A 25,435-nucleotide genomic window follows, 5' to 3' on the forward strand; every position below is an offset into this window, starting at 1 on the left:
TTCTTCGGGTGATTTTTTATTAAATACAACCTAGAAGCCAGACAGCCAGGGGTGGAGTGGCCACCTCCTTCCCAGCTCAGCCTGGAGCTTTAAAAAGAAAACAAAAAAACAAAACAAAAAACAGTATACAACAGTTTTTAAAAAAAAAAACAAAAAAACAAAAACAATCCCCCAGTGTTCAGATTAAAAACCCAAAAGAATGAGCGCGCCCAGGAAGTTAGATCTGGGTAGATGCTGTCCCTTCGGGCCGAGAGTGACTTCTTCACTGGACGGGGGTGGCCGGCTGGAACTTCAAGGGTTCCCCACTTTGCTCTTCTCTCCAGCTTCGATTCCCGCCCCCCTCCCTTCCAGGGGTTCTTTGGAAAGTCACTGCTGTGGATGTTTGTGCAGAGGGGGCGGGCTGGGACGGACGCGCAGCCGGCTCCCCCACGTCCAGCCGCCTTTCAGTAAATAACCTCGTAAACTGTGGCCTTCTTGTCTCCCGAGCCGGTCACGATAAACTGGTCGTCGGTGGAGATGTCGCAGCTCAGGACCGAGGAGGATTCCTTCGACTGCAAGGAAGAGCGGGGAGAGGAGACATCGCAAACCAGCTCATATATAAGGCCATGGAGTGGTGCAGTGATTTATACCAGCTGGCCTTGAACTACTTAGCAAGGCCTCCAGGGAGACACTAGGCTGCGCTAGTTTAGAGAGCCGATTGCTTGAGGATAACGGATTAAGACAAATTTACTACTGGGCTAAAAACCAGGCTCCTGCTGAGACGGCCTCTCCCGCCACTGCCCCTAGTTTAACCCCTTGCCGGGACAAGCAACCCCCTTTGCTCACCTGGAAGATGCTGGCTCCATAGGGCGTCCTCCAGGCATTCAGCAGATTGTCCTTCCCTGTGCTCACGAACCATTTACCTGCGGCAGAGTGTCAGAGCGTGACCAGGACGGAGGGAGAGGGGGGCAAGCCTAGCTCAAGCCAAGCGTGTGGCCCCACCCCCAGATGAGTCACAGGATAGCCCCAGCAAAAAGAAGCAGGTGGGGGAATGTCTCCCAACCCCCTGCACGAAACCAGAGGCATGCACCAAAATTACACCCCAAAGCCAAATGAAGCGGAGGAAAAGGGATGGCTCTGACTCAGGCAGAACCATTGGTGGATTGATGCCAGTGGAGGCGAGGCGGCAGGCGAGGCACTCTCATGCTTCAGGGAGTACCAGGCTCGCTGCAAAGGGTCAGGAAGGAAGGCCCCTCTGCTTCCTCCTACTCCCACTGCAGAGCTGCCTAGGCGCACGGTGCAGAAGGGATTGTCCACCTTCCCCTAGGAGCACAGACATGGGACTCTGAGCAGAGGGGTTATGGGGCTGGGGCAGGACAGCTCCCTCCTACTGTAGGCGGGATAGAGGCAGGACACAGGCCTTCGCATGAGACCCTGGTACGAAGGGGTTCACGGCTCCGCTCGGCCCAGCCAGCAGGTTAGAAGTGACGGCGCCTCCCTACCGCAGGAGGCGAACTTGAGGGAGAGGACGCAGCTCTCGTGGAGGTGGAGCTGGTACTTGTCCGGCTTGGCCACGTGCAGGATCTCCACGTTGCTGCTCTCCATGCCGACGGCCAGCCACTCCCCCGAGGGACAGTAGCCCAGCGAGAAGATCTGGGGGAGAAGGCAGAGTCAGGCCCTGGGAAACGGGTCCCTGCCCGGCTGGCTCTGCGGGAGAGGGGAGAGCGCCGTGCGGCGACTGCCCCCACCCGCTCGGGCTCTGCGGCGCCCCCTACCTGGGAACTGAAGTCGTGCTGCTGAAGCTGACGCCCCTCCCGCAGGTCCCAGCACCGCACCGTGTTATCCAGCCCCCCCGTCCACAGCTTGGTGCCGTCGTTGGAGATATCGATGCAGCTGGCGCCGTCCGTGTGGCCCTGGAACTGTCTGGAGGGGAGAGCGCGGCCGTCAGGCCCCGGAGCCTGCTGCAGGATCGGGTCCTGCGGCCAGGCAGCTCCTCCCCGCTCCAGCGCCAGCCAGCCGCACCGCCCCGCGCCCTGGGAAGGGATGCCTAGCCGGCGGCAGGCAGACCCCGGGCCTCACCTGACCAGAGTCTGGTTCGGCAGGTCCCACCCCAGCAGTCCATGCACCCCGAGGTGTGACCGTCGCCAACCGGCAACGAGAGGCAGAGGTCACCCGGCTGATCCCAGCCGCATGCACTTGACCCGGGGGGACCACACAGGGAAGGCCCTGCGAGCTACGGGGGCGTGGAGCGGGCCTCACCTGACCAGAGTCTGGTTCTGCAGGTCCCACACCACGATGTTGCCATCGCTGCAGCAGGAGAAGCAGACCTTGGCGTCGGGGCTGATGGCCAGGGCGTAGCAGGCGGGCGCCGAGGAGGTCAGCTCCGCCTTGATGCGGGGGGTGGGCGCGGCCAGGTCCCAGATGGACAAGGTGCTGGCCTCGCCCCCCACGATGAGGCTGCGCCCGTCCGGGAGGAGCTTGCAGGAGCGGATGTAGTTGTCACGGTTCTGGGGAAGGGAGAGGAGGTGGAGCAAAGGGGTCAGTTACTGTCACGGCTCAGACATCCGCTCGAGTCCTAACTAGGGGCCAGTTGAGGCCTCCCAGCTCCGGAGGGGACTCCCATGGGAGAAACCCCAGCGGATAGGACCATCTGCAGTGCGCCCGTCTGGGCGATGGGAAGAGACCTGCAGCCCACACCCTCCGGAGCTTGGCTTCCGGCACTGAACACACATGCCTGGGGGGCCCAAGAGGGGGCCTTCATTTTACTAGCACGCGATTGTTAGTGCTTCATGCCCACAGCATCGGCTCTCCGCAGCAGCTGCTCAACAGACACGGCTGGTTCTGGCACATGAACAAGAGGAGCAACCATGCAAGAGCCTGCGGGATGGGGCTCATGGCCAGGAGCAGATTAGTCAGGAGGGACACAGGCCCTTCTCCCAGGTGGGAAGGGCTAGTGATCAGGACACTGTAGGAGACCTGGAGTCTATTCCCAGCTCTGCCACAGACTCCACATATGACCTTGGTCAATTCACTTAGCCTAGCTGTGCCTCAGTTTCCTTACCTGTCAAATGGTGACAGCAGCACTTCCCTGCCTCACAAAGGTGGTCATGGATTTAAGGCCAGAATGGGCCACTATGTTCATCTCGTCTAGCCTCCTTCCTAACACAGAACAGAGAACCTTCTCCAAATAATTTATGCACCACCTCCAATTACTAAAATACAGATTTCCCCTCTCCTAAATTTCCAATGCAGCTTGAAATGATCATGACTCATCCGCTTCCTTGTTTATGCATCAGTATCTTCAAGGTCAGCACAACTCCAGGAAGAAGATTTGTTACCAGACTGCTGCTTTAAGGCCAGCAGGAAGATAGCTCTGTATTTTGTTATCAGAAAGGGACATACTTGAAATCTAGTCAGGCAATGCTAAAAAGAGAGTTCCAGGTCCTGTCCCTGCCTCAGTGGCCCCAGAATCCCATTTTCCAGGATGTGTCTCTCTCATTAAACGAGGGACTACAGACCCCATAAGCAAAAGCAGAAACGGACTACGGCCAATCCTGCAAACACTTATGCAAGTGCTTAGCTTTAAGCACATGTGTAAGTATTTGCAGGACCAGGGCGTCAAGGACTAGATCCAGGGGAAAACAGTGAAACTGGTTACGCACATCACTGTCAAAACCAACAGACTCATTTCCTGTCCGCAATAGTAATCCGCTCCCCGTGTCCTCCTAACATATCAGCCAGGGAATAGCGCGGCTACATTTTCATTCTCACCAGATCATGACGAATGTGGACAGAGCTTTGAAAACCATGCGAGCCCTGTGCATGGGGGTGCGTTCACACAACACTGGGCTCGTGTGCACGCGTGTGTTCCTCAATTGGGGTGCATGCTACTGAAGGATTTTTGCCCTTTGTATATGCATAGGGCCTTTTCTCTAAGGATCTGAGAGTGCTTTATACCACCACCCCGCCCTTTCATCCACAGATCTTAAACCACTTGACACAGGAGGTCAGTATCATCACCCCTGTTTTCTAGATGGGGAAAACCGAGACATACGGAGGCAGATTGACTTGCCTGTGGTGACCCAGCAGGCTAGTGGCAGAGCAAGGAACAGAACCCAGCCCCCTCCCTGAGTCCCAATCCACACTGCTTGATTCGAGGCCCGGCTCTCTAAGGAAGTAGCTCAGTTATATTAGCTCCAATTTACAGATGGGTAAACTAAGCCACAAACATCAAGTAATTTGCGCACAGTTTAAAGGGAGGTGAAATTTGGAGGTGGGGTGAGGCACGGAGCAGGGTTTAAATTTATGTCCATTAATTTTTTTTAACGACTCCCTGTGACACACAAAGGCCTACACGCTACCGCCAGAGGATAAAATGCACCGACTGGGAGATACTGAGATATTCTGATGACGGGGGCCAGAGACACACCTAGACAGAGATACCCAGGCTGCTATTGGCCACCAATGCTCACAAAATCCTTTGCACCCAGCATCGTATCGAAGTACCAAGAGGCCCAAATCCTCTTTGTGGAGTTTCTACTGAACTAATTTCTTGTCTTAAACGGTCACATTAGCCCAGCGGCCACGCCCCACCTCAAAGGCGGCAGCCAGGAGTGATGGGGTATATTCAGGCTAATTTGCAGACAACCTCCCATTTGTTTCTCTGGGTGGGAACTTTGCACCGACGCTCATTGCGCCCGCAGGTCTCTGGTAGTCTCCGGGAGCACCTCTCTTACTCCTCTTGGAGAGCTGCTTAAATGCAAGATGCCCATCTAAATGCTTCCCTAAACCGGACACATCCATGTGCTCTCATCTGCACCCACAAACACTGGAGGCTGCATCCAGCCCAGCAGGGTCTGTCCCCCTCGAGGCTGCACCGGAATTCAGAGGACATAAAGAACATAGGAGCTGCCATACTGGGTCAGACCAATGGTCCATTTAGCCCAGTATCCGACAGCAGCCAATACCAGAGCGTCAGAGGAGTATGTCCAGAACAGGGCAGCTGGAGTGATCCACCCCAGTCTTCCCCTCCTGGCCGTCAGAGGTTTAGGGTTGACCCAAGCACGGCATTGTATCCCTTAGCTAACAGCCATTGACGGACCTAACCTCCACGAACTTAACCGGGTTCGAAAAAGAACTAGATATTTGGCCAGAACAACGTCCCCTGGCAGTGAGTTCCACAGGTTGATTGTGTGTTGTGTGAAGAAATACTTCCTTCCGCTTGTATTAAACCTGCTGCCTACTAATTCCATCAGGTGACTCCTGGGTTGTGTGAAGAGGTGAACAACACTTCTCCAAATCACCTTCTCTATACCAGTCATGATTTTATAGACCTCTCTCATACCCCCTTTCTAAGCTGACCAGCCCTAATCCATTTCTGCTTCTCTTGTCCTGCCCTCCAACCCTTCCCCTTACCAGGCAGTCCAGCTGCGCCACGGGCGTCTTGGTCCCAGGCTGCCCCACGTCCCACACCTTCACGCAGCCCTTGCCCCCCGTGTAGACGTGCCGGGTGGAGTTGCTGATGGTGACGGCGCAGACCACCTCGCCGTGGGTCAGGGTGTGGAGCTGGCGGGCGTGCCGGGGGATGCCGGTGCCGATAAGGGCGTCGGGAGGGAAGGGGACCGGCTGCATCTGCCCGTCGGCGCTCACGTGGAAGGAGTAGGCGCTGGAGGAGGGGGAGAGGCATCAGCAAGACCCAGTCCCCTGAGCAAACTGGGTCCGGTTCTCCCTCCACTCCCAGAGGGCACATCACATTAATCAAAGCCCAGCATCAAACCCAACACCTCCTCGAAGCCAGGGGTGATTTAAAGGGAAGGAGGCAGCTCAGCAGCAGCAGCTGGATCTGCTTTGCCATCCAATGCCCCAGACTCACACCTGGCCAGGGCTACGCCCAACATGGAAAGGGGGCACACAAGGGGAATCCCCGCCGCCCCGGCACAGCCCCCCCCCCCCCATCAGCTCAGCTCGCAGCCCCCTGCCAGAGGGATCTCCCTCGCCCTGGTGTGTGCAGCACTTACGGTTTGCCCGAGGTCCCCGCCTGCATGCCGGCCGCCAGCCCCGGGACACGCATGTGGCAGTGGGGGTCGTAGCCAATCTAGCCAAGCAGAGAAGAGAATTCCCTTCAGTCACCTGCAGGAGGAGGCCGGCCGGCCGCCTCCCCGCCACCCCACCAGTGCACTCACCAGAGGGGAGCGGCCGTAGCCGGTGGCTCCCACGGCCGCTGCTGCCCCGTTGAGCTGCGAGGACACCAGGTGCAGCCCCGCGTAGGCGCCAGCCCCGGCCATGTCGCCGTTGACGGAGGGGTGCGCCATGCCGAAGGTGGCCGGGTAGGAGCTCTGCATGGCCAGCGGGTTCCTCAGGCCCAGAGCTGGGAAAGGAGAAAGTCACAGAGATAGAGGAGCAGCAGTGGCCAGGACCGGGGGCGGGAGGGAAGAGCTTAGGGCCAACCCAAGCTATGGTGTGAACAGGCCCAACCTCACTGCTGTCCCTGGGAGCAGCATCCGCTGGCCAACGTGCTCGAGGAGCACGGACGGGGAGCTGCCTTGCTGACCGTCGGGCAGCTGGCTCTGCCTTCGGCTGCCCCCCGCCCCATTCAGCCCTGGCGCTCAGCGAGGCTCCAGCCCCGGCTCTAGGGCTGCCCCCTGGCTTTGGGAGCTGATGGCTGGGTACCTGGAGCCAAGTTCTCATTCTCCCAGGACGAGGCCTCTTAGAGCCACCGGACTTGATATCACAGAGGTGGAGGAGGCGGCTGCTGGGGCATCCTTTCCCCATCACACCACTCCAGCCTGGCCGGGGTGCCCTGTCCCAGCAGCCTGGCCAGGCTCCAGGTTAGCCAGGTATGGCCCGTGGTGCCACTTCTTGAAACATGGGAAGCACCCGACTGGGGTCCAGTCCCCCGCACAGGGCAGCGCCAGAGCCAGCGGCCCGGGCAGCCAAAGCCCAGTCTCCGGGGTCACCGCAACAGGCTGTTCTGCATCCAAGTGCGGAGCGACTGCGTCTCGCTGCCCCCCAGCCAGCGTCACCTCAGGGGTCTCCCCAGCCTCCCACTACCTGACGAATCCGCCGAGGGCTTCGCTGCCCCCGGGCGGAACTGCTGGGCGGTGCTGCTGGACCCTGGCACCGTGGCGTCCCCTGGGGAAGTCGGGGTGCTGGACTTCAAACCGGGAGCTGCGGCTTTCTCCGCCTGCAAAGCGGAGAGTCCGACTCAAACCTCGCCGCAGCAGCGGCCTGGAAATGCCCTGCCCCCCCCGGGCACCGCCTCCAGACAGGGCTTTTCGGGGCACCAAACCCCACCCCAGAGCTTGCACTCTGCTCTGGCAACCCCCTCCCAGCCACTGCTCTGCAGCCCCTCTAGCCCCGAACGGGCAGCCACCCAAGCCTCTGATTTACTGACTGGTTGGGAGCAGACAGCCCAGCCCGGTTTCCCCCCCAGGAGGAGACGTGCTGGGGCCGAGGCCAGGCCCCAGACAAACATCGCTGTGAAATCGGGGTGCTCCCGTGGGCACGAGAAGGGGGAAACGGAGGACTCTGGAGGGTGACTGCCCTGGCGCTTGTCTAGACTAAAGCCTGGCGTTGGTTTAACTCAGTGTAGTGGCAAGGATACAGCCACACTGCTCTGGCACACAGCACCCCAGCAAGCCAAGCCCGTGCTGTGCAGCAGGCCAGCTACGTCCGTGCCCCCAATGCACAGGGGTCAGCACAGGAGCCTGGCGCAGAGTGGAGAAGGACCCTACGACAGGCCATCAAACTCACCCCACCCAGGGCAGAGGCTGGCTGCAGGAGAAGCCCAGGAAACACGGTCCTACTCTCCCCCCCTGGAGCGGGCAGCGTGGATCTGCCCTTGCAATGGCCTCTGTGGCTGGTGGGGCGGACTCCTCTCCAGCAGAGCCCCCCAGCTCTGGCGGGCTGCCCCCAGGGGCAGAACAGCTCCACTCACACCAGGAGGGGCATGAACCACTCCACTAGCACTAGGCAGAGCGACCCGGCTTGTTCTGCCGAGGATGCAGGCAACTCCTCCGGGCCAGCAGGAGCAAACGCTGGGCTTGGCCACCAGTGCAGAGGCCACGTGGGGCTGGTTTTACATGGTCGCTTCCTGACCATAAGGCCCTGCCCTCTCCTGCCGCACCCAGAGAGAACAAGCAGCCAGTTTCATAGCCCTGAAGTCTGGGCAAAGCCGGACCAGCGTGACAAGGGGACTGTGCTTCCTCCCCGCGCCCTACTGCTCCCTGGATAGCAGGAAACAAACCAACCCCATCACCCCCACATACCGTAGGCTGGTCCTTGCTCCGGGATGGGGAGGTGCTGCTGGACGAGGCCATGGAGGTGGGACTGAGTGGCACGGCCTCCTTTCGCTGCAACGGGACTTTGTCCACCCCATTCTCGCGGGAGGAGTATGAGTGGACGCTGTGCGGTGAGGAGGGGTCCTGTGGTGGGTGGGGGGAGAAGAGAGAGAGAGAGAGCACGAGAGAGAGAGAGAGATCGACCGGCCTCAGGTCGGGGGGGCTCCGGCTGCTGACAGGTACAGGAGCCAGGCATCTCCCGCAACACCAGCGGGGAACTCCATACAACAGCCAGAGGCAGGGTGAGCTAGCAGTTAGAGCAGGGGTGGGTAGACTGGGCCTCTCATCTCCTGGGTTCTGCTCCCAGCTCTGGGAAGGAGTGGAGCCTCGCAGGTTAGAGCAGAGGGGAGAACTAGTCCAGATTCCTGCGTGCTCTTCCCACCACTCCGGGTCTAGTGATTCGAGCAGGACTCCTGGGTTCCACCTCCAACCTCTGCTAAACCCTAGTAGTGCAACCCTAACCTCTGAGGGCCAGTTTTGTCTTTGGTAACAGGGCCAGGCCCTCCCACAAGGAAAGGAGGTTCACGGTGCGTCTAAAGCCCACCAGACTGCACTGCAGCCCATCTAACCGCCAACCAGCCGAGCCAGGGCATGCTCCCCAGCACTGACCTCATCCACCACCAGGTTGTCCTCGCTCTTGTCCGCATCGCTGCCCTGAAACGCAGAGAGAGGAGCGTTCACACCCAGCAGCCGGCGCGGCCCCAAGCACAGAGCTCTGCCCAGCTGGAGACGGGAACCAGGTTTTATCCCAACGGGTCATGGCACCACTTAGGCAGCTTCCCATGGAGGACTGCTTACGGCTGGGCACATGCCAACCCAGCCTAGACAATTAGCTAGTAGAGGGGAGAGGCCTCCCCCTCTCCTGTCCCGGGGACATGCCCCCACCACCAGCAGCTACAAAGAACCACTCACGTAGTCCGTGACAAAGTCCTTCTCCTCGGCCTTCCTCTTCTTGCTGTTGCTCAGGTACTCTGAGATGGCTCGCACCCGCTCCCCGTTGGGCAGCACCAGGGAGCTCTAGGGAACGAGAGGAGAAGCAGATGCCTTACGAAGCTGAGACAGCAGGCCCGGGCTTAACCCCCCCCACACACCTCTTTTAAAGAGGGATTGCTGGCCCCAAAGAGGCCTCTGCCCTCCCCACCAGAGCAGGATGGACACGGATAACGGCAGAGCCCCCCACCCTCCACCCCACGATGTTCCCACAAGGCCACTGCCTTAGGACAGCTGGATTCTGCTCTGCCCATGGGACACCTAAGCCACTTAACCCTCCCCTGGCTGCATCTCTCGAGCAGTGCGGGACGAACGGAGGCTCCATTCTCCCCTCTGACAAGCCCGCAGGGCAGCAACGCGACCGGCTGATGGGGGCAGGGCGTAAAGCCGGAAGTGGGATCCAGCCAGGAGGTGAGCTCCTGGCTCCAGGGCGTGCGCCTGCCTCTGGACCCAGTTGCCACGCAGCCAGACGGGCGGTTGACGGGCCTTCCCTGGCTGGGACGTGGCTCCTCCAGAACCAGCTTAGGTCCCGGCAGAAAGCGGGGGTGGGGGCACGGGAAAGAGGAGTGAGCTGAGCTCCATGGCACCCAGGGCTCTGCTGGCAGCTTGCGGTCACAGCCCCGCCCACCCCCCCGCAGCCTGGTTCCCACTAGCCCGGAGGTTTGTGCAGGGCAGCAGAGTAGGCTGGCCATGGGGCCACGTGCACATCAAGAGTTGCAATCTGGGAGATACCTCCCACCCCCAGACGTGGGCACTCCCAAGCCTACTGAACCAACTGCCTTCTTCTTTCCCCTACTGGCAGGTCTCCGGGAACCCCCCCCCCACTATTTGCACAGTGAGAGAGCTGCAGAAGTGCGTGTGTCGGGGTGAAGCAGGGGTGGTGGGCGAAGGAAGAGGGAGATGAATCCAACCCCCCCAACGGGGAAAGTCTGGATTGAGGGCCAGGGTGGACACGGAGGGAGGGCTTCCAGGGTCATAAGCTGCAGCCGCGTCAGCCCGAGTGGGAAGACTTTGCCCACCTCTAGCCCTAGTCATAAGGGGTGCGGAGCCCTCCCGCCAGAACTGCATTCCAAGGGGTGCGCAGCTTCCAGCCCCCATGGCGAGCTGGAGGCCGGGTTCACGCGAAGCCCCCTCTTCCCCCCGTAGGGAGGTGCCATGCACTGCCTCCCTCCCCGTGCAACACAGAAATGGGGCGGCGCGCGCCAGGAAAGAGATTCAATCCACCATGACCTTGGCCGCCTGCCAGCTCCTTACCAGCTGCAGCAGCTAGGATGCTGCTGAAGGTTGCAACCCCTCTTCCGCCAGACCCACCGCCTCCTCCCCCACACCGACAAGGGGAGGGAACCTTCCCCCCCACACGGCTAAAAGGAAGCTTTTAAAGACCACCCCCCGCCCTGCCCCCAACCCAATCTCCCTGGCCAAAGCCTCTCGCAGCTGGAAGGAAACAATAAGCGGAGGAGGAGGAGTACTTACGGGACCCAGGTCTCGCTCTGTCTCCATGGCAACACGGATCAGCAGCAGGGCAAGAAAGGAAGAGAGAAGAGGGTGCTGCTTTCATCTCAGAGCGACCCCCCCCCCCGCATGCACATGCTCCCCCGCCCCCCCTTATTCCTCTCTCCGGGAGGCAGCGTCCGCGGCCACCCACCTCTGCAGCTTGTGGACAGGATGGGGCTGGTCCTGGAGCGGGGGTTCAGCTCCCAGGATTTGGAACCCTGGCAGCCGCCCTGGCTGGGTCCCATCCTGCACCACGGTGCCCAGCCCGAGCGTTCCAAGAGCGCGTTGCACCCCCCCCCCAGCCCCCGCTAGCGGCTGGGGAGTTCCCCCCACCCCACCAAGTATGTGGCTCCGGGCGGAATTGGCCCTGGCTGTAAGCGACCCCCTGCTGGCAAGGACTGGAGGGAAACTCAAACCCCCTCCCCACCCAGAGGGCCCGATCCACCGATACCCTGCCCCGTGCCCGGCTGGGATGAGTGAGGCCGAATCACCACCTGCAGCACTTCGCCCCGTCCAATCGCTAACCCCAGTGCAAGACAGGAGGGCGCCCAGAGAGACTGAGAATGGCCTTCACGCGCCGTCCGAGGCTGGCCGGGATGGGGTGTAACCCCAGGGCTCTGCTTCCCCTTGCCAGCCATACCCCAGGTTCCCTACTCTCTCTGGAGTTCACCCTCTTGACAGCTGGGAAGTCAGGGTCAAGTTTCCCTGCTCTCCTAACGCCCTACACCCCGGCCCACAGCCCTACCTCTGTGCTCACTGTCGTGAAGTCCCCTGTCGTCCTTCGGGAGGAGCTGGGCCTGAGCTCCCAGGGCCCCGGACAGAGCCAGCAGCCCAGAGGCTCCACCGATGCTGGTGGGCTGCATGCCGGAGGAGTGAGAGGTCAGCGGGATGGGAGGGGCGTGGTGGGACAGGTGCTGCGCCTGGAGCTGATGCTGCGGAGAGAGAGAGAGCGGAAGACCGGGCAGATGAGACGCCAGCGCCTGAGAGGGGGCATCTGCTTTTCCCCACCCTGCCCTCAAGAGCCAGGCCAGCCTCGCTGACTCAAGGCTGAGAACCCTTGCAAGCCAGGATCGCCAAAAAGCTGCCGGCAGCGAGATGGACAGAGCCTCACTCCAGCCGTGAAGGAAGCAGAGGTCGCTGCCCAACAGCAGTCAGACGGCAAGCTGGCCGGGGCCCAGAGGAAGCTGGCCTGGCCACTGCAGCCCATGTGGTACCTGCACTACGGACACAGGACGTCAGTCTCCAGAGCTCTCAGTCCAGCCCCTGCCACCGGTGCTACATCCGCTTTAAGAAATAAAGGGAGAGGTCAGAACTACAGCGGCGGGAGGACACGAGTCTGGGCCTTCCCTGAAGAGGGCTCCCAGGTACCATCCCAGACAGGATAACGGCGGCCAAAATAACCCTCTTGCCTCCGCCGCAGCGGTCTTGGCTTCCCCCTGGCCACCTGAGATATCACAAGCCAGGAGCCAGGCTGGGCTAGCAGCGTAATTCACCACACGCAACAATCCTCTGCTTCGGCCGGCCACCACTTTCCCCCTTCCTTGGTGAGTTTTGGATGGCTAACACTGGGAAGATGGTGGCAAAAAAAAATCTCTTCCCAATAGGGCCACTTGTCAATTTCACTTGCAAACCAAAAAAAAATAAACCCCAAGCCCATCCCTTTCTCCATCTGAGTCCCTAACACCCCTTTAATAAAAGTCAATTACAATCCACTTTGCATTCTGCACGCTTTACTTTCCACATTTCTCTCCGTGGGGCCAGAGAGAGCCTGTTTCACTCTTGTTCAGAGTCCTGTTTCATTTGCATTTTTAGGGCTCAAACACTCAGGTGGCAAACTACAGCAGGGAAAAGTCTCTGTTTACAATGCGACAGAAAGCTGGTCAGAGAAGCACCTTGCCTGGCGTTCATTTTTTAATAAGAACCTTGTGGGGGCATTTGATTTTTTTCTTTTTACAATCAATACAGAGGATGAATCTGGAGTCACAACAGAGCTTGATTGTGACCTTTCAACTAAAAATAGGCATAGAAGGATCCCATGTTTGTTGGTAAATGTCATTTTCACCATATACACACACATTGTTTCCAGCAACACTAACCGAAACTTACAAACAGGCCAAGTAAGAAAAATACTCCTTGTAAAGTGTTTAAGAGTTTTTAATTTGTGTATATTGACACTTGAGGTGATGTTGGCAGTTTGTGTTTTAATGGTTATAAAGTTTTAACTTCTTGATTCTCAGCATCGACTGCCAATAAATAATTGGCTGATCCACCCATAATTTCCCACAATGGTGAAAATGGAAACATATGGGGAAAATGCTTTAAAAGAATCGATATTATTCATCAAAATTACATATAAAAATAGTGAATTCGGCCAAGCCTTGCTAAAAGGGGTGATGCCTGTGGGTACATAACCCCCGACATACCAGCCCCCAGAACCCTCAGCACCCACATCTGTTGAGCAACAGCAGCAGGATAGCGTCACACATCAATTGTCCAGCCCTGCCATGATCCAGCTCCATCATTTTTAATTTATGCCTCCTAAGCAGTGCTCCTCTGCCTCACCAAGGTAGGCAAGCGCTAATGCTCTTCGACCCACATTTGGGGGAGCCTCTTCTCTCCTGCACCATTTGTTCTGCTTCTGTCACATCCAGGTCTCTAAGCCTCCAACTCTCAGCTGCGTTCAGCTTTCCCCATCACAGCTTGGACGAGCCGAGCTGCCAATCCTCCCCGCCGCAAGGATCCATAACGCTGCCTCGTCTTGGTTTGTTCCAGGCGCTCTGCTCGGCGTCTCATGTCCCCAATCCTTGGCACGCCGTGCCAAATCCAATTACCCTGTTCCATTATCATTTTCACATCCCTCCGTTTAAAGGCTCTCATAATCTGCTCATTAAGTGCGGCTATGGAGCAAGTTGTCACCGCTCCTTTATTGGGCCTCCGCTTCCTTCCCCGTTTTATTTCTGCCAGCGTCTCACATGCTTCCCCTCCGCTCTCAGCCCCAGGGTGGGATTACGCTTCCCTTATCCTCCCACCACTCAGTACAAAGTCCCCAAGAGGGCTGGCTGCGCGCCCCCATCCATCCACCTGGCTGGCAACTGGCCTGACACAGAGACAGCCATCCCAGCTCCCCTAATGCACATTCGCCAACTTTCAAGGGCGCTCGTCTCCCCACGTCCCTGACCAATAGCTCTTCTCTGGCCTTTGAAACCCACACAGTCCCCCAAGGCCAAGAAAGGGGCAGCCCAACCTTAAAGACAATTCTAGGGGCCGCGCTCAGTGGGGACTGAATGGGGTTGGGTTAACACACTCGCCCATCTGCACTGGAGAGTGGGGGGTTCACGCTCAGAGGGCATTTCCAGGGAATCTTTGGAGGCACGCGTTTTCGCTGGCATCTCAGGAAGACGAAGAGAAAGGTCACTGCCCTCCAGTGAACGGAGCTGACCACGCCCCATCCCGTGTGGATGGTGCATCTCGCTGGCAGAACACAGGTGTGGAGGACCTAAGGGGTACCTACAGCACCGGCCCTTTAAAAAACAAAACCCCATCTGCCCTGCACAAGGTTCCCTAGAACTTGGAGACGCCACTCCTCAGGTTGCGGGGCCAATTTTAAAGGGGCAGGAACGTCAATAAAGCAGCTTCGGATTCTACCCCCTGCAATGGGCGGGGGGAGGGAAAGGGGGGAGAGCAGGAACTGCAGCAAGTTGGGGAAGCTGCTTCCCACCTTGCTGTTCGATGCCAGAGCTAGTGGAGTGCTCCCCTCCCCCATCCTCCCACTGATCTCATTACGGGATAGAAGCCCTAAGAAACGCAGCAGCCAAGGTCCCAGACAGCAGCCGCCCCGGCTAAAGTAGGACAATCCCCTCTCGGATGCACCGAGCCGTGGGAGAGGCATAACCCGGTGCCAAGAGAGCCCACTAGAGGGGCACATGGAGCCCGCCTCGGACAGGCCAAGAGCCCCTCCCTCAGCCCCAGGTGCAGGAGACCAAGTTAAACCCCGGGAGTGGCAGTACACGGATAGCTTATCAAAGAGCCAAGACTCTGTGTTTTGTTTGGCTAATACAGAAGTCCAGGGAAGGCTACCCTCCTAACCCTAGACGGGAGGGGAACCCTTTTTCCCTAACACACACTGTGGTCAGCAGCGGGGGGGCGATCCACATACCCCAATTGCCGTGTTCAACTCTGCCATAGTCACCTGCTTGGCTCGCTCCACTGCCTGGACCACTTGCTGCTGATGCTGCGAGGAGACAAAATAATTAAAAACAAACACACACCCAACCCTCCGGTCACCTTTAAAAAGGCAGGCAAAGGAAATGGCATGACCTGATCCTTCCCCACCCACAGGCAGAGGTGCCTGCTTGCCAAGAGGTTGCGAATACAGCCTGTGGCAGCCTGGGACGTTCCAAGGCCTGGCTGGAGCCATGAACGCCCAGCCAGCCTGTACGAGCCTACGCACTCCCTGCCCGCAGATGCAACAGGTTCACCTCACCTCCTGGGACAGGAATGGGATGAGCTGGGCACAGATCACGTTGAGCCGCTTGGCGATCTCCGTCTGGAAGGAGAAAATACATGAACGTCAGCGGCACCTTTGAGCTGCTCGTTGCACATCTGTTCCACCACAGCCCCCTGGGCAGGGCTCCAAGAAACACCCCCTCCCTTTCCTGCCAAGGGCTGCCCGTTGGCCTAGCCTCCAAGCCAAGAGCGATCTGGAGCGAGGAGACACTGTGCCCATCAGACAGCCCATGAGGAGCAGCACAAGCCCCCATGTCCTGACCCTATTCAAACACACGGGTTACCTTCTGCCTCTAGAATCCCACTACATCCACCACACTTAAGCCCTGTTGTGCACCACTGAAAGCTTCGAGTGTGTCACGTGTAGATCCCCTTGTTGCCAATGCAGCACGGCTGGGGCTAAGCGGTTACCACGTCCCAGCCCAGATTTTGCTGCATTTCAAGCCGAATTATACACTGGTGCTGGGAGAACCCATCTATGAGATCTCTCTCTCTCCCTCACACACACACACACACCCATCCACGGCTCCCAGAAGCTAGCTCGTCTCTCTCCTTGCTGGAGAGAGGGGGGATACCTACCTACGTTTACTGAGGGCAAAGCAGAGAGTGCAGAGCAGGGCAGAGCTGCGAATAGAACCCCGGAGTCCTAGCCCCACCAAGTCCCTATTCTAACCAGTGCACCAGGCTGCTTTGCCCTCCATGGCCTCTTCTGCTTCAATGTGCACGCGTGACGCTCCACACTCCCCCTTTAGCATTACGGTGCAGCAGAAACCAGTGCCATGTGTGGATTCTCCCGCTCAGTGGAGCGAGCGGAGAGCCATGTGCCGGACAAGCGTGCAGGCTGCCGGGGCTTGTTTCCTCCTCGGAGAGCTCCCTGGGAAAAGGGGAGTCTTGGGGGAGGCAGGTTGTCAGCTCTCTGGAGCAGGGCCAGTTGTTTTGTTGTTTATGTAATGCCTGGCGCAGAGGGGCATTGCTCCAGAACCGGGACTCCTGGGCGCTGCTGCAAGCCAAATACACACTAGTTTCCACCCACAGCGGAAAGAGGACTAATGTTCCCCTGTTCCCATGCACCCCCTGTCCCCTGGTAGCAGATACCGCCACTTCCCAGAAGCCACTGATACGTCAAAGCCCATCTTCAAGCGAGCTTTTCATTCATTGCTCTATCTCCCCCCAGCCCAATAGACACACTTATCTGCTTAATACCCAGCTCTGCCCCCTCCCTTGACAACCACTCTCCATCCTGTGGGCTCCTTCCAACCCAGGCCCTCCAGACCCAACTGGAGTCCCGCCGCCCAGCTACAATTAAGGGGAGAAGGCAGTGGAACCGCTGTGTGATCCAGAGAGCACCTGGAGGGGACGGGGGGGGGGGGTGTCCTTACTGCAGGGGACACCACTCAGCTTCCCTGGGAAACCAAGTAACAATCTCCCCTAGACAGGTGAGGAACAGAGCCCCCTGCACCCCAAGGCTGATCCAAGCACCGGCAAGCCAGTCCCTGCCAACTCAACACTCCTCCGGCCCTGGCAGCTCTCGGTGCACGGGGGTGAGAAGCCCACAGCATCTCAGAAGCCAGATCCTAGCATCCAGACCAAGTGCTGACATGCCTGCTATGCCCCACCCCTGAGAAAGCTTCCCCCAGACTCTCAGTGCAACCATCTCCCCATGGCTGACACCTAATGAGCCATGCAACACCAAGTTTCGGTGATAGCATCCTGCCCCCCCAACACACACACCCCCATGTCCTGTCAAGATGCCCACCCCCAAATGTCTCCTCTTCCCACCAGAAATAGTTATCCAGCCCTGCCGAGTGCTAATTGATGCGCTCGGTGGTTTGCCAGGAAGCCCTGGAGAGGTGCTCTCCTTACAGCTGCTGTTTTTCTGCAACACTTGAGTGCCACAAGCAATCAGAAGGCCTGAACGCAGGAAAAGGAAAGGAGGTGGAGAGAGGACAGCACAGCACTTCAATCAGTGCCCCGAGCTACCAAGCTGGGCAAGGCCAGACAAAGACTTCCCCCCACCCTCCACTGGTTCCAGCTTCAAGCAGCTGCAGAAAGCCGTGAATTAAAGGGACAGGGATCCCCTCAAACACATGGGGGAAAGCCAGGCTGGGGTGACCCTCACAGCCCCCACCCCATGAATCAGCTGGGGGGAGGGAATTCCAACTGAGGAACCCCTTTCCCGTCCTAGGGCTAGTTTATTCACACTGCCCCGAGGCCTCTCTCTAGCATGACCCAGCTGCGGGGGAAGGGAGGGGGACCTGGCGCCCCAACTCTCACCGGCTTCGGGCCTGAAGCAGCTCTGCTCTTCCCAACGCTGGAGCAGAGGCAACAGCTTCTAAGAAGCCACCACAGGCAGGGCAGGATGGAAGGCAAGCAGCCTCTGGGCTTGACTCCCAAATCCAAGAGACTTGCAGGGCCCTGGTGGATGACCTACCACAGCTCCGGGCAGGATTCGAGCAGTCAGACAGAGAAGAGAGCATGAGACCCACCCACGGGTGGCCAGAAAAGGGTCCCCACATCCTGCAGCCATCGCACATGGGATGCACCCCGGAGGGAGTCTTATGGGCCCTTTTATCGCTATCTAATGGGGTGACCCTCATTAGAGCCACATGCCGAGGAGATCGTTCTGAGGCCGTGCAGCCTAGCAGACAGGGCACCGGATTGGGAGTCAGGACAACTGGGAGCCAGGCAGGCAACCTGGGAAAGTCACCCCCCCTCTCTGGAGCCTCCAGATTGCAAGCTCTTCTGGGGAGGGACATTGTGCGTCTGTCTAGCACCTAACACAGTGAAGCCCTGATCTCAGCTGGAGCCTGCAAATCTAATGATCCTGTCCTAGATCTCTCTCACTCATGAAAAACAAAGCCAAGAGCCATGTGCTCTCTGCATTCTCCCCCGCCCCAGCACCAAAAAGGAAACAGCCATTCCCCTCTGCACCAACACACACCAGTCCCCAGGAAAAAAAAAAAAAAATATTGGCAGCAGGTAGTTTCTGGGAAGGATTTAGCCATCTCCTGGGGCCAGCAGTGATGGATTCTCCTTCCTAATGCACTGATGGGCAGCCAGCTCCTCGGGGAGCACTGCCTCCGATTCGCTCACGCTCGTTAATGTGCAATTTACTGGCACTTTAACGCTCTCAGCATGAAAAATGATCATGCTGTTTTCAGGGCTTTCTCTCTCTCTCCACCCCCACCCCCGCTTCCCCTTCGCTCACTATTTTGGGTGGAAAAGTCCAAGTCCAGGCAGATCTGAGGGTTTTTCCCTGGTATAAACAACACGCCAAAAATATCATCTCGCCGGGATCTGCCTGCAGCTTCTCCCACCTGGACCATGGCAGGGTTTATAGTGCAACACGGAGCAGCCGTTAAAAGAAAATCCAGACCCTCCAGCCGCAGTGCAATGAATCCCCTGTTGAACGCTTAGGGACCAGGGCTTCCTTCCCAGCCCGGGAGCCGGCCACAGAGAAGAAAGCCATTCCAACAGAGCTTGGCCCGCTCACCCACCGGCCTCTTCAAAGCTCCGACACAAGAAAGCGGCGCGCTCCAGAGTCACGCGACACGAGGGAGAAACCAGGCAGCCCGGGGAGAAGTATAGAGCTTAACTAGTGCGTCGGCCCAGTACTGACGATTGGCCAGGGTTGAAAGGGACTGGAGGGGTCAGTTGAGAGCTGGTGGGATACAGAACCTTTTGACTGGGTCACCGGTTCGAAGTCAGCCGGAGGGCAGCCGTGGCAGAGAAGCCCAGCGCGCGATGGTGACCCCAGAAGCAGCAGATCGCCTTCGCCTCGTTCCGAACAGACGGCTGGAGCCAACACAGCTACCCCCGGCTTCTTGGCGGTCTCAGCGGAGGGGCTGAGGACGGAGCGGCACCAGGCCCTTGCAGCTCAGAGGACTTCAGTCCCCAGCCCCTGAAGACTCCATCTGGCTAGGAGGCAGCGCGGCCCATTCCATAATAGCTCCCCATTGAGACAATGGGGTTTTGGGATCCTTCTCGGAGCTTACTGAGAGCAGGGCGGGAGACCCGGCTCGGCAAGACGTGCATTGGGTGGACTCTTCCTTGGCTGGACCATTCAGCCGCTCGTCCTTTTTATTAACGAGACTCCTTATTGAGCATTAAGTTAACGACGCGCTCTTTATGCCAGCAGCTAGCGGCGTGCGATAAAGCAAAATAAAACAGGGCTTGTGCGGGTTGGCAGAGGCAGCGGGCGAGGGGGGTGGGAGCAGGCAGCCGGCCCGGGGCATTAGGTTGCCTGCTGCGGGGGGGGGTGAGAACGGGACAAGACCCAGACGAAGGCTCCACCTGGGATGACGAGCAAGCCGAGCAAAGGAGAGGTTCCATCTCCCCGCAGCACCGATAACCTGCAGCCTTCTACGCGGGCAGCTCCCATTTCTCACACGAGGGCCATTGGCTGTCAGAGCGCAGACTTACGGGCCCTCGTTAAAAGTGCAGACAGCACGCTGGCAGGCGGCCAGCGGCACCTGGAATCGGCAGTAAATACTGCTGTCTGCACAGCGAGCGAGCAGCCAGATGAAATGGGGGAGAAGGGGAGGGGGGAGCAGAGCTGGGTCTGTTTCCCTTCGGCTCTCTATCTCCTACATGGGGGCGGGTGGTTCGTGCTTCCCTTAGCCCCTGGCATTACAAGGTGGCCTTTTCCTTCTGCTGGGAAGGCAGCAGAGAAGCAGGCCAGCTACGCAAAGCCATCAGTGCAACCTGGAGCGTAGAATGCCCCAAACGCATCCCCCAATGCTCCTGAGGTGAGGGGGGACAGCCCAGTCTGGGCTGCAGCTCGGTCAACAAAATGCTCCCAAGAGAGACACCCGTGCAACAGCTGGCCGGGCCGGGGGGCGAGTCCACAGGGCTGAAGGGAAGGGATGTGCCCGGCGAAGGCACACGCTGCCAGACTCCTATGCAGCCTCTTTAAAAATAGATGAGAAGAAACCTTCTGTCTCAGAGCAGCTGGTAACCCAGTGTGCAGTGCAGCAGGGGGAGGCAAGGAAAGTCCAACGGCTTCCGAGCCCCCAGAGTCCCCTCCCCACACCCACCTCTGCTCCTGCATGGACTCCCTGATACAGACACGGTGTGGCCACTGTGGGTAGCAGGGCAGATCTGGCAGCAATGGGAGAAGAGCCAACACTTCGCTCTTCCTGGGCATCACAGGGCCTCAGGACACTTGCCAGGCCCACAGGCAGCCCCGGCGTAGCCGCTGAATGAAGCTCACCAAGAGGCTGGTAACTAATTATCTGACAGCTTCCACCAAGGCTCGCAGAGCCCAGTTCTCACCCATCTTCCATTCATTGGCTGAGTGCCCATGGCTTAGCTCAGGGGTCCCATGGCACCAGGTCCCCTGACTGGACAAGCGGGACGGCGGTGAATGTCAAAACCCACCTCCCGCAAGCGCTTGAGCGCACAGGCCTGAAGCCCATCTTCCCTGCATTCTCGCCGAGCTTCCCCAGCACTGTGCAAAGGCTCACAGGGGCGCACGAAGACCACCTCTGTCAGCCACAACTATCCTCATATCGCAGAGGGGAGGCAACACTGAGGGACCGTCCCAAGGGCACTAAGCAAGTCAGTAGCAGAGCTGGAAATGGAATCCTCTACTCTAACTCTGCAACAGTGGCTCCTGTCCTTTTCCATAGTGGGGGGCTGGGCCCCACCCCACCCCACGCAACATAGGAAAGGCAGGGTGGGTGTGACTTTTCGACATCCTTCCCAGCCCCCATCTTGGAAACCCATGGCCCAAGCTGTGTTTTGCATAAGGAGAAAAGCGAGAGGGTTGGGTTTATCTGGGATGGGGATTGGCTACAAAGTGGGAAGCAAGGGTGAGCCCACCGTGGGTTCCCACAGACAGCTGGCGGGAAGACCAGGCATGTCAGAGACTCACCTGTTTGTGCATTTCGATGTTCAGGCCGTAGGACATTTCATAGTACTGCAAGGGAAAGAACACGGCGTCACTAAGGGAGATGCAAGGCTAATGGGCAAACCACCCACTGCTAAGTCCTCTCCAGCACAGGCGTGCAAGGTCGGCCTGACCCCGAATTCCTGCATTATCGGGCCCTGCTGGGATCAGAAGATACTGCCCCAAATCTCACTGCCAAGAGCAGGGCGAGCTCTCCCCAGCACCCCACCCCCGGAAACAGAGAAACAATACAGTAACCAGACTGTCTTCTTCAGACACAGGCCCCACATTCTAGGGGATCTCTGCAGCTCACAGTCTGGCTCCATTTCTCTTCCAGCAGAAAGGAGAGAGATGGAAAAGGGAAACTAACGAGCAGATTCCAACCCCTTCCCCTCCCAACTCCAGCAGTAAGAGCAAAGATGGGGCTATACCTGCCTCTCAATTCCCTCCCCTCCCCGCACAGCTTGGGGCCCAGTAAAATCACAAGACCAACGCTCCCTCCCACCCTCTCTGGCAGCAATAACACGCTGCTGAAAGCCACCAAGGCAGAGCTCAGCCGCACTCATCTCATGAGTGAGCTCACACAGCCAGATCTCCGGGGCAGGTGTAGCAGCCCAAATGCAAACTGGGAGCCAAGGAAACCCAACCCGGTTGGTCTTTCGCTCGCTCCGAACTCTGGGAAAGGGGAGCACCACCCAGCTCACCATGACATAATGTCGCTGGATTTCTGTTTTCTCTGTTGCCAGTTTTTCACATTCTAACTTCAAGCTGTAAAAATAAAGAGACCCCCCACCCCCATCCACCACGAGAACAAGGGTTAGCTGGTGGCACAGAAGCACGACGCTTGAGCAGAACAGACTCATGCAAAACTTTGGTCTGCCCACCCCTAGCCCAGAGAAAAGAGCCACTGGGCAGAATCCATTCAGTCCCATCTGCCAAGAGGTAGGGAACGGGAAAAGGGGGTGGGAATTCAGACAGGCACACAGGAAGGAGCGTGTGTCATGGGCTTCCGTGCTCCAAGGAAACAGGTTGCAGGAAGTTTGAATGTTGCCCCATCTGCTTTCCAAATGTAGCAAGCTACAAAGCAGGGGCAGGGGGTGCATTTAGGGATTGCTCAGACTAGCAATGCAGCAGGCAGGAATCCAGACCTGGAGGACCAGACACGCTGGGGAAAGCCCGTGGGACTAAGCACAGGAACCCTAGACGGGCTTTGGCAGGCTGGGCAGCGCTGCCCAAGAAGAGCGTTTCAAGGAACTGAGGTGGCTTCTTACACTCTCGCGGCACGTATGGCTCAGTACCCATGCCGGCGTGGCATGCCACTTCCCGCCCACCGAGACCTAATGCCCAGCGTGGAGATAGAGGAGCGGTTTGTTGCCAGCCCAGTTAAAGGGGCACCGCTTCTCGCTGTCGCGGTGGGGCTTGGCAGTGCGTTACCTGTGGTATTGGTTTTGCAAGAATTGGAATTCCTCCTTGATCCGGTCCAGGGTCTCTGGGTAGGTCAGTTTCAGGGACTGAGGGGTTGTGGAAACTGTGCTGGCAGCTGTCGAAGCCACGGCGGGCGCCTGGAGATGAACCTACGGCAGAGGGCGTGGAAGGAAGAGGGCAGTCACCGCAACATGGCCATGCTATTCACGGAGCCTGCAAGAACCAGGCTTTTGGGAGGGGGACCACAACTGCAGAATCCCCAGTCCCAGTTCCTGGGGCCACCATCCCCACACCTGGCTCTGTCACAGGGGAGAGACAGAGAGCAGGCACTCACGGGAAGGCGACAGCTGAGGGAGAATGGACACAAAGGAAATCAGCTCCTCGAAGGGCGATCCTTTGCCACCTTTGGTCCCATCTTGACAGCCAGGTTTTAACAGCTAAGCTGGAGAACATCAGCACTAAGGTGAATGCAGGACGGACCGTCGGAGGGGTATTAAACCAAACTCCTTCTAATTCCTTGCGCGTACACACAACTTGCACCTGTTTTAAGCTGATTTAGCTAAATCAGCGCAACCCCCTGCGTAAACACTGGTCATTCAGTTTATCTTGGACCCTCTTCCTAAGAGAAACCGGAATAAGGGCGTCCACACTGCCTTTTGCACTGGTTTAAATTCACACTTCAAGTGGGACTCTCACGCAAAGGCAGAAGCACAGATACTTGCAACAACTGCTTCCTCCGTCTCCTAGGCGGGGCAATCCAGACAGACCGGCCTGCAGGGATGCGGTGGGGAAAGGGGTCAATTTAGCGCAAATAAGGAACGCCCCAATGCTGCTCCAGACAGGGCCGTGGGAACGGAGTGTAACCGGGGCACTCACCGGGGGGCGGTTTTGGGGGAACATCTTTGGAGCAAAGCAGGAGTGCAATCCCAGCCGTATCTCACGCCACCACTCCCGTCACGGGATCCTCTTTCAGGGCCCAGGCCCAAGGCCAGCCAGCTCCAGACTCTGAAAGAGACAGGGACAGCCACGTTCCAGCCAAGGAAACTCAAAGGAGGAGAATCCCCATCACTCCTGTCCCGCCAAATCCCAACTACCACCCGTCCTACTACAACCAACCAGAGAGCCCTTGCTTCTCATCTTCCACCATCCCATGGGACAAGAAGGTGAGATCCAAACAAGAAATGCTTCTTACATTTCAAAAGCAAGGTCTCTGCCGTACACCCCTTCTCCATCATCCCAGTACAGCAGTGCCCTCAGCCATTGTACATACCCAGAGGTCCCTTCCCCACCCCACAATAATCTCACCCATAGTTTGAATCAAGGCCCCACATACTCAACAAGCCCGCGCTCATTTAGCCACAAACTGTCAGGATCCAGCTCACTCTGGTCTAAATTCCAACACCACCGACCCAGACCGCTCCTCGCCCAGCTCGGTCATTAAGATCCCACCCTGCAGCCCGTTCATTACAAGCACCTGGCTGGCCCCCATCACTAAAATAGCAAGGCCCACCAGGCTTGACTCATGTAGTTCCCTATGCATCCCATAAGTGCCTATGTCCCAGCTATGCACCTAGCCTGCAAGCACCTCTGCCAGCCCTCCCTGGGGGAGGAACTCAGCCCTCTTTATGTGGGTAAGGCCCTCGACAAAGACAGCAGGGCACTCCCCAGCATTGCCTCTCCCTAGCCCAGACCCACCCAACACCACCACGAGCATATATGTCCATGCACAGCCACAAGCAGGCAAGTAAATACAGCCCCCCCCCCGCCCCCATCCTTGCAGGCTCCCTTGCTCCTAAAGGAAAAACCCAGCAACCCCCCCCCGCCCGCCCCATCCAGTGATGCCCCTGGCATCCTCCCTCTAGTGCCCCCTCCACGGCTCCCCTAGACAATATTCCCACTTACGGCCACCCCAGAAGAAGCGCCCCACCAAACATCCGGCTATTCCTTGCACCCCAGAAAGCACCCCCTCCCACCTGCACCCCTCCCTGGCGATCCAGCAAGCAGCCCCTCCCTTGCAACTCCAAAGAGGGCCCCCCCTCCCTGCCCCCAAGTGCCCCCAACTCTTCCTCCTGCTAATCAGCCCCCCCACCCTTTCTCCTGCCCCCTAGAGAATGTGCCCCACGTGCCCCCAGCAAGTGCCCCCCCCCCATGCAAACAATGGGCCCTGCCCCTCCGCCGCAGGTAGAGCCCGGCGGGCAGGAAGCGGCCCCCGCCGCCCGGCTCCGGCTCCGGCTCCGGCTCCCGCCCCCGGGGGGACTCACCGCGCCGCTGGCCCCGGGCGGCTGCGCCCAGCGCGGAGGGGGCGGCCGGAGTCGGGGGCTGCCCGCGCGCTCGCTCCCGGCCGGCCTCGGCCCCCGCCCGCCCCGCCACAGCGGCAGCAGCTTGGCTGGGGGGGGGGGAGCGCGATCAATGAACTAGCGCCAGCTCCACGTGGGGCCTGGCTCGTGCGGGCAATCGCCGAGCCGGCTGGCCAATGGGAGCGCGGCGGGAGCGGCCCGTCCCCACGTGGGGCACGGCTTGGCTGCCGCCGATTGGGCGGCCGGGACCTGCCGCCGGGAGGATGTGTCAATCTGTGGAACGCGATGTAGCGGAGAGGAAGGTTAACCCTTAAAGGGACAGGAGCGCCCAGATAGGGAGAGAAAGAGAAAGTGAGAGAGAGAGAGAGTGTGTGTGAGTGTGTGTGTGCGCGCGTGTGCGCGAGAAAACGTAACATGCACGAGAATGAGAGTGCGTGTGAAAAGATGAGAGACTGAGTGTGCAAGAGACATTGAAAGCGTAAAGCGCAAGAGCGCACAGGTGAGGTTGCGTGTGC

General features: G+C 58.6%; 1 protein-coding gene across 4 annotated transcripts; it reads right to left on the reverse strand.

Moving 5' to 3' along the window:
* Positions 1-25,014, reverse strand: LOC125627351 (transducin-like enhancer protein 1). Of its 4 annotated transcripts, none has more exons than XM_048831364.2 (21): positions 24,885-25,014; positions 23,500-23,628; positions 22,633-22,772; positions 21,903-21,966; positions 21,184-21,228; positions 15,286-15,348; positions 14,992-15,033; positions 11,548-11,734; positions 10,782-10,798; positions 9,231-9,335; positions 8,928-8,972; positions 8,247-8,402; positions 7,030-7,162; positions 6,162-6,346; positions 5,997-6,073; positions 5,395-5,644; positions 2,239-2,486; positions 1,755-1,902; positions 1,482-1,632; positions 826-902; positions 1-551 (listed from the first exon to the last, which is right to left on the reverse strand). In XM_048831364.2, the coding sequence occupies exons 2-21, from the start codon at positions 23,521-23,523 to the stop codon at positions 444-446; spliced, it is 2,265 nt and encodes a 754-aa protein (XP_048687321.1). In that variant the 5' UTR covers positions 23,524-23,628; positions 24,885-25,014; the 3' UTR covers positions 1-443. The 4 variants fall into 4 exon arrangements, with proteins under 4 accessions (XP_048687321.1, XP_048687320.1, XP_074979356.1 ...); XM_048831363.2 differs by having other exon boundaries at positions 14,959-15,033; positions 24,885-25,013; XM_075123255.1 differs by lacking the exon at positions 24,885-25,014 and adding an exon at positions 23,957-24,297 and having other exon boundaries at positions 14,959-15,033.
* Positions 25,015-25,435: the final 421 nt, after the last annotated feature.

Source organism: Caretta caretta, chromosome 25 (genome assembly GCF_965140235.1).
Source record: "Caretta caretta isolate rCarCar2 chromosome 25, rCarCar1.hap1, whole genome shotgun sequence".
In the NCBI taxonomy this organism is placed as follows: Eukaryota; Metazoa; Chordata; order Testudines; family Cheloniidae; genus Caretta; species Caretta caretta.